This window comes from Bactrocera neohumeralis, chromosome 2, assembly GCF_024586455.1.
Source record: "Bactrocera neohumeralis isolate Rockhampton chromosome 2, APGP_CSIRO_Bneo_wtdbg2-racon-allhic-juicebox.fasta_v2, whole genome shotgun sequence".
In the NCBI taxonomy this organism is placed as follows: Eukaryota; Metazoa; Arthropoda; class Insecta; order Diptera; family Tephritidae; genus Bactrocera; species Bactrocera neohumeralis.
Genome location: NC_065919.1, coordinates 64,783,554 through 64,792,840, shown reverse-complemented (window position 1 = coordinate 64,792,840; position 9,287 = coordinate 64,783,554). Strand labels below are relative to the sequence as shown.

At 36.3% G+C, this 9,287-nt stretch overlaps 1 protein-coding gene across 1 annotated transcript; it reads left to right on the top strand.

Moving 5' to 3' along the window:
* The first annotated feature begins 7,141 nt into the window (after positions 1-7,141).
* On the top strand, positions 7,142-7,940 carry LOC126756869 (general odorant-binding protein 99a-like). The gene is made up of 2 exons (XM_050470335.1): positions 7,142-7,374; positions 7,475-7,940. The coding sequence occupies exons 1-2, from the start codon at positions 7,336-7,338 to the stop codon at positions 7,883-7,885; spliced, it is 450 nt and encodes a 149-aa protein (XP_050326292.1). The 5' UTR covers positions 7,142-7,335; the 3' UTR covers positions 7,886-7,940.
* The last annotated feature ends 1,347 nt before the right edge of the window (positions 7,941-9,287 follow it).

The following is a 9,287-nucleotide window of genomic DNA, read 5'->3' as shown; positions in this document are numbered from 1 at the left end:
TTGGAAAATTTGGTTCGAGGCATGCCAAAACGTCTTCCTGCAGTAACTCAGAATAAAAAAGGCAATATTAATTACTAAATTTACTTTTAAACCAAACGTTTCGTATTTTTTTCAGAATTTATACTTTCATTTGACCACTTTTATTTAAGAGTCCCTTTTTTAAAGTGGAACAAAATTTTTTCCTTTCTTTCCGGAAAATTTTTTTTTAATATATAATTTGTTACTTAAATACTTATGTACATAAATGTAATATTAATGTATGAATTATTAGTTTTTTATTTTAATAAAACTGCATTGAAATAACGTCTGTGAAATTTATACTTTCATTTGATGCCTAGTGTACATATATGATCAGAATGACGAGAAAAGTTGAAATCCGGTTGACTGTCTGTCTGTCTGTCATTCCGTCCGTGCAAGCTGTAACTTGAGCAATAATTGAGATATCTTGGTAGAACTTAGTATGCAGGTTTCATAGTAGAAAAAAAAAATTACGAGTTCTTAGGTGGGCGTAATCGAACCATTGCCACACCCACAAATCGCCATTAACCGAAAACATGTAAAGTGCCATAACTAAGCACTTAATTAAGATGTAAAACTCTTTTTTGGAGCAGGAGATCACAGTAGCAAGGGGCACTTGCTAGAAAAAAATTTTGAAAAATGTGGGGGGGTTACGGTCTCCCTAAAGATAAGTTTAATGTTGACATTTCGTAAAAATTTTAAGACAATTGGATAACTACAATCGATGTTATCGATCAAAAAGTGACAGCGGCTTTTGATCATCGGTCGTAAAATGCATTTTGAACAAAGAGCAAATATTAAATTTTGTTTTAAACTTGGGAAAACGTTTACTGAAACATTTCAAATGATGAAAAAAGTTTATGGTGATCAGTGCCTATCTCGTAGTAATGTGCATGAGTGGTTTAAGCGATTCCAAAAAGGTCGTGAGGACCTCTGTGACGATCAGAAGTCGGTCGTCTTCAGAAGTCAAAAATAAAGATAATGCTGATTTGTTTTTACGATTCCGAGGGTATTGTACACCGAGAGTTCGTCCCACCTGGCCAAACGATTAATGCTGTGTTTTACCTTGGTGTTATAAAGCGTCTTTTGTCACGCATTCGTCGTGCTCGACCACAATACCGTGAGGCAGGGTCCTGGCGCCTGTTGCACGATAATGCGCCGTGTCATCGGTCGACGCTTGTCACTGATTTTTCGACAAAAAACTCCTTATTAACCAATAATCACTCACCCTAATCACCTGATCTGGCACCCTGTCATTTTTACCTATTTGGAAAACTTCATTTGCCCATGAAAGGACACTGGTTTCAGGACATTTCAGCTATCCAAAAGGCGACGACCGATATTCTCAAGAGCATTCCGAAAAATGACCTTAAACACTCATTTGAAAGGCTAAATGACCGGGCTAAACGCTGTATCGAAGCACAAGGAAACTACTTTGAATAAAAACATATAACTTTTGAAAAATGTTAATTTTTTGTTGTTTTTTTAACAGTCCTGTTTCTTTTGCGACAGACATTGTATCTATAACTACTACTTCCCATATATCAGAATTTTAAATTCCACTTGATTCTTTTACTTTCCAGCACACAAATCAAGAAGGAATTAATATAACGGGATTAAACTTTGCACGAATAATGTCTTTAGTGTATGCCACCTTATGACCAAAACTTCTTCAAATCCAACAAAAGCTGTTCATTCCCCTTAGTACTGAATATTTGGACCCCAGTAGCTATAGTTGACTTTTGATCGAAAGTATCGGTCAATGTGTGTTATATTTATATAACTGAAATTCAGGGATAGTACTTCTCTGACAATTGCATATCTGTATGTTAAAAATGGGTTGAATCGGACCAAAACTTCCCTTAGCCCCCATATACCTAATATTAAGATAATCGAACTTCCGAGTGACTTTGTACCGCATATATCGGTCAATATATACTTATATCATATACTTAAGGCATTTCCCAGGCTTTGATTCTTGCAAGTTGTTTTATACTTAGTTTCGAAAAATACCATGTGATCAAATCTAAACCGGACTAGTCCATAGAAACTGTGCGTACAAACCGAATCAACAATTTTTTTTCCAGATTTGGGTTTCTAATGAAATCATGGCTCCCGCATCATTGAAAATGCTGCATTGAAGTTTTGGAGAGTCTACTTTTTCGCGAATACGAGTACTTGAGTAGCACAAAGCATTCAATGATGGTCGCGAAGTCAGCGAAATCTTACCTGGTCGTACGACCATCTCTGTTAATGACGATAACATGAAAAACGTTAAAGAAATAGTGCTTGAAAATCATCATTTTGGCAATAACAGCGGATCTCAATATCTCTTTTGGATCAACTCAACACATTTTGGTTAATGTTTTGGGTATGCTAGAATCGTACCAAAAATCTTTTGCAAAACGCCGTCAAGAAGAGGCCACAAAAGAAAGGCTCTTAGAGTACTCTAGATTCACCAAATGCATCATTACTGGTGACTAGGTGTAGGTTCATGGATATGACGTCGGTACTGTGCAACAATCTAACTGCGGAACAATGACCGTGTGTAATAATTCTCATTGCATTTTTACATGTTGACGTTTTTTATACTCTCGCAACAAAGTTGCTAAGGAGAGTATTATAGTTTTGTTCACATAACGGTTGTTTGTAAGTCCTAAAACTAAAAGAGCAGATATAGGGTTATATATACCAAAGTGATCAGGGTGAGTAGAGTTGAAATCCGGATGTCTGTCTGTCCGTCCGTCCGTCCGTCCGTCCGTGCAAGCTGTAACTTGAGTAAAAATTGAGATATCATGATGAAACTTGAGACACGTATTTCTTGGCTCCATAAAAAGTTAAGTTCGAAGATGGGAAAAATCAACCCACTGCCACGCCCACAAAATGGCGAAAACCGAAAACCTATAAAGTGTCATAACTAAGCCATAAATAAAGATATTAAAGTGAAATTCACAAATCACAAATGTCACAAAGGATAGCATTAGGGAGGGGCATATTTGGACGTAATTTTTTTGGAAAAGTGGGAGTGGCCCCGCCCCCTACTAAGTTTTTTGTACATATCTCGGAAACTACTATAGATATGTCAACCAAACTCTATAGAGTCGTTTCCTTCAGGCATTTCCTTCCATATATACAGTTCAAAAATGGAAGAAATCGGATAATAACCACGCCCACCTCCCATACAAAGGTTATGTTGAAAATCACTAAAAGTGCGTTAACCGACTAACCAAAAACGTCAGAAACACTAAATTTCACGGAAAAAATGGCAGAAGGAAGCTGCATCCAGGCTTTTTTTTTAAATTGAAAATGGGCGTGGCGTCCCCCACTTATGGACCAAAAACCATATCTCAGGAACTACTCAACCGATTTCAATGAAATTCGGTATATAATATTTTCTTAACAGCCTGATGACATGTACGAAATATGGGTGAAATCGGTTCACAACCACGCCTTCTTCCAATGTAACGCTATTTTGAATTCCATCTGATGCCTTCTTTGTATAATACGAGTATAAACATTAGGAACCAATGATGATAGCGGAATAAAACTTGACACAAATACGGTATTTTAAAAATATGTAAATGATGGATAATGAAATCCCGATTATCACTTTATCATGCGAGAGTATAAAATGTACGGTGACACCCGAACTTAGCCCTTCCTTACTTGTTTTATTTTTAAATTTATCAAATATGATTGAAAGCAAGTACTGTCAGTTCATATGTATATTTTATTCTGACGCATTATTTTTTGGTGGTTTATTATAGATATAAGCACCCAAGACGCTTTTGCCGTAAGGTCAAATAAACAAACACAGATGTGTCTGCTCTACTATATCGACAAACATATTTATATATGTATGTATAAACAGTTCGCAATTATTGATGTCTCAAGACAAAACTCATAAATTATGAATTTCTTTAACAATCTGTTTGTTTGATAAGCCGTTTCGAACTGATGGACTGTCTTTCTTGGAACTATATAATCACGTGAGCTAAGCCATCAGCAATGAATTTCTTCTAAGAACTATTAAATAATTACCATGAATAAAAGCGCTCTGATAAGACTTCGCTGCTGTGAACTGCCACTATGAGGCGAGAGTGTATTTTCAGAGTAATTGTGGTCAAAAGATTTCCGGTAAAATACTTTTTTTCCACATAAGAATTTTTGAACTTTTCATTTTTAATCGAAATTTGCGTTTTATGCTTATACTAATAAGTAGTATTATCCCAATCTTAAGTAGATTTTTCTGTCGAATAAATAATAACCACATATATTTATTTTCAATAAATTGAATCAATGCCTCTTAAATAGATATCCACCTGTTCTTTGTTGGGCTACTTCTTTGTTCTTTTAACAATTAAATTACTCGATAAAATTCAAACATTTTCAAGAGAACAGCTCTCAAACCAAGTGCACCGAGACATAGTGGCACAGTGGCTATCTAATAAAATCTCCATATCGAAGATGGATTCAATAAGATTTTCCAATATCGAAATATGAATTGCCACACTCTCCTTATTTACAAGTAGATTTATGTTTAAAAACGGTCGAAATTTGGGTTCAGCGTCGAGTTACATAATGGTATCGAATGTACTTTCACTGGAATAAAGAATTTCATTGATATCCTGCTTTTTGTTCGTCGAGAGAGGAATTGCCTACTCAGTCCAAAGTAGCACCTGTTGACAAGAGTTATTCTGCGGCTCTCTAAAGCTCTCTCATAACATCTCGGTGGTATTGTGGACATCGTATTTAATGTCTCTGGCGTATTTAGTTACTGATTTATCGCGCTTTTAGTAGTTCTGAACAGTACCGTTATATGGGGAGTGAGCGGGGTTATCCTCCGATTTCATCCATATAATATATAAATAGGAGATAGTCTTTTATTTTTTATTGTTTGCGAAATAAAATGGCAAATTTCTGGATAACATATTTATTACTTCATATTTTTTCAGAGTAATAAAATTATTAATAAGCCACTTAGCCCCTGGGGTGGGGGGCGAAATGTCCCCCATTTCCCCCTCTGACTGTATAACATCAAAAAGTCAAACCAGAGAACGTAAGTATATCATAGAGAAGATTCACGATTCAGATATCGTAACTTTTCGCAAGGGTACTCGGCAGAGATGAGGGAGTCATATTTACGATAAAGTTGCGAGTTGCCGGATTACAACACTAGCGTTGCCCAATTCCGAAATATAAAAAGCAACCTACACATAGCCTGTTCAGGGTATAACTAGTAATAAACTAAATAAAGCCATATATAAGTTAATATGATTGCAAAAGTGATTGTAATCCATTCACGATTTGGTCGAACAACGAATGGATTCATATGAGTTGTATAATCGTTTTGTTTATCTAACTGTTGTTTGTATCACCTAAAACTAAACTAGTTACTGTGGGCAAAAAATCGAAAAACTCTAAATTACTTAAAAAAGAAAAAAAAAGATCGTTCTTAGAGCCTTTTAAAGACTTATTGAAATAAATAATTTTAAGTTTTTGAATTTTATTATTAGATTTGCTAGTGTATAAATATTCCTTTTAGTGCATATGGATGTGAATGCACAAATTCCTGAAATACACACTCAATGAAAAAGGAGTTTTTAATTTTTTGAGTTCTTATGATCAGTTCAGTCCCTTTCTATTTGTACACGACTAGAATCACGAGACAAGTTGAACTCCCGGGGACCATCCGTCTGTCTGTCCATGCATAATGTAAGTTGAGAAAAATTTAGATATCTTAATAAGAATCTTCACGTTCCAATTTAGAGCTCGTGCTTAGATAACTAACAAGTATATTAGAGGTGTCTATCAACCAATGGCTGCTGTTTTTTTTACTGAAAATGTCAGTCAGTCTGTGAGATTTCAATGAAATTAAGTGAATACACTTTCGTAAACATAATGTGGTTTAGCGCTGAATATGAATTAAATAGTAGACCGTAGTCTAGACCCCTTATCCCTACAATAACGATTTCCGTTTCAATAGTTGGTTATTTCTTCCTCCTTTTGTACCCAATATATTAAAAAGAGGCTAGGTTGAGTTAATATCACATACTTTGTGATACCCGGAATTTGTAACTGAAGCGCAAAATATTCAATTATTCTTCAATATTTTGTTTGTCATCTTCAAATTAATCCGCACCAGATGTAATAGATATAACTCCATTTTTCCAGTCCTCGAAACACTTTTCATAAGATCGCTGTTTGGAATAGCCTTCAGCTCCTTCAGCGAAATTTGTTTTACCTCTTCGATCGAGTGAAAACGGGTTCCAAGGAGCGGAAATTTCAGTTTGGGAAAAAGGAAAAAACACACAGTGCCATATCTGGTGAATAGGGTGGTTGACCGATGGCTTTAACTTGGTCACAATTGTGGCTCGATGCGATGGTACATTATCATTGTGTAAAATCCATGAATTCCGGCCGCTTTCGACGGCTGTACTCGCAGAAACGCCTCAATACGGCCAAATAGAACTCCTTAATAACCGCCTGTATATCCGGAACAAATTCATTATGCACCAAACCACGAATATCGAAAAAATAATGTCCCTTGATATTTGAGAAGTTTTGGCCTGTGTTTCGGCTCGTTTATTCCCCCCATTCCTCGATGATTGTTGACTTGTTTGCATGTCAAACTCATCAACCCATGTCTCATGGGCAGTTATAATGCTCTCCATGAATGTGGATCGGAATTCGCAATATTAAGCATGTCCAGAGATGAGACGAGTCCAGCAAAAACCAAAATATCCACCAAAATCAAACGAACAGACTTGTACTTGAACTCACTAACACTTGGCAGACGATTTTCAAGCACCATATCATTCAATCTTTTTATTTTCATCAGTTGAAGAGGTCGAAAACGAGGCATGTCTTCAGACTCTCTAGACCGTCTTTGAAGGATTTGTACCATTCGTAGGTTTGTGTTTTCATAAACGATTCCTCAAACGAAATTTGGATAGAAATACAAAATTTGATGCAAGAAAGTTATGAGATACACTTTTGACCCGAATTAGCTAGAAAAGCAATTTACTCACCCGTAATTAATATACGTGCGCATTTACTATACTAATAACCGAAGCTCAAGTCAGTTTTTGGAAGCTATTAATGAGATAAGGTCTTGTGAGTGCGTATGTATGTATGTAGTAGTATCCGTACATAAATTTAAGTGAATAAATTAAAAAATAATCAAAAAAAGCTTAAGTTAAGAAGATCGCTAAACACATCAACCGAGTTGGAGGTATAAATATGGGATTGCAATAATTCTATTCATCAGTTGTGCTCTGAGTCCAACGGGGAAAGCCAATCAAATCAATATCCAAAATGAAATTCTTCATTGTGATCCTTGCAGTCATTGCACTGGTACGTACACTCCATACATACATACATATACTATACATACATAAGTATATAAAATACATATACACCGTTACTTTCGCTATATAATATGTATATCTTTTAGGCATACGCTAAAGATGAATGGGTGCCGAAAACCGAAGCCGAACTAGCCGTTATCGTCAAGGAATGCCTCAAAGATTTCCCACTTAGCAATGAACAACTCCAGAAATATGCGACCTACCAATATCCCGATGAAGAGCCCATTCGAAAGTACATGCTTTGTACCGCTAAGAGAGTGGGCTTCTTCAGCGAACATGAGGGCTATCATGCCGATCGAGTTGCCAAACAATTTAAAATAGATTTGGATGAGGCTGAGATCGTTGCCATCGCTGAGGGTTGCGCGGACAAGAACGTCGAGGGTAGCAGCGTTGATGTGTGGGCCTATCGTGGTTACAAGTGTGTGATAGCCAGCAAGATCGGTGAACGTTTGAAGGCTTATATTCAAAATCTCAAGGAAGAAGCCAAAAAACATTAAATTACTAGAACTGCCCTTCGTTGAACAATAAAGTAGATATTATTAAGTATTGTAATTGTGTGGTTAAGTTTTATTTTATTTAAATTTGTGCAAAAAAGTATGGTTTTCATTTATGAGACACCCTTCCGATATTTTTACATTGGATCATGTGACAAAGTAAAGTAAGAAATATTAAGGAAATCTTGTTCGAAAAAGCGAAGCTGTATAGTACAGACATTATCACCACTCATTGATAGGTAATTCAGCTATCAAATATATCATTCCATTGCAATGCAGTATCTCACTTTATTCCGAATTCTTTTCTAAAGGGTGAAGAAACGTGCCTTGATAGTCGGCAGAATTCGTTAGAGAGTAAACATGAACCTGATAATAGTTTAACCACGAAATACCGAGCCGTATGCAGAAGCACATATATTATTTGTATTAATTTAAGAAAACATATACACTGAATTTCATTTAAATATCATAAACGATTTATTGCCAGGGTTTGGGTAATGAGAAGGTCTAACTTTTGGCATTACTTCAGGAAATTTTAAAATTTTTGAAATTAATGGAGAATATAGCTCACATACTGAACATATGCGGTATAAAATCTGCTGAATAAAGAAAATCATGATCATATGTATCATTATCGGCGCCTAAAGTGTACATTTACGTATTCTCAAAACACACACTCTCACACTTCCGTCAGCCTATTTTTTCCCGCTATTTTGACTTTTCTCTTCAGTAAGGTTTGCCATTTCATCATGAAATCGAAATTATTAAAATTAAATACCATAATTCGGAGTCAGTGGCCTCAACTTTAAGAGCGCTACGTCCAATTTTTGGTCGTCATAATCGTGCATCCACAGGCATAACAATAAATGTTCCCGTGCCAATGAGACAAAGAAATGCCCGTAGTGTCGAGAATATTGCTACCGCTACCGCATCAATTAAGGAAGATCCAAATCAGTCTCTCACACGTCGTTCACAAGCGTTGAGCATCTCTTTGACGCCGTTGTGGTGATTTTTGCGAAAAGACCTATGACTATATCTCAAGATCTTACAACATCAAATTGAACTTGAATTGTTCGTGCATTAGGTTGAGCAACAACTTGAAAGTTATCCGGATTTTCATGGAAAAATCATCTTCGGCGATAGCGGAATGACTTTGTCAATAAGCAAAAACTGCGTTATTGGTCAGGCAGTAATCCAATTAAGGTTTGGTGTGGTTTATGAGCTGGCGGCGTCATTGGACCGTACTTCTTCCATGATGATCAAGACCGCCACGTTAGTGTGAATGGAATCGCTACCGCTAAATGACAACCGAATATTTTTGGCCCGATTTGGATGATATGGACTTGGATAAAATCTGTTTCCAACAGGAGGGCGCCACAAGCCACACAGCGATTGCCACAATCGA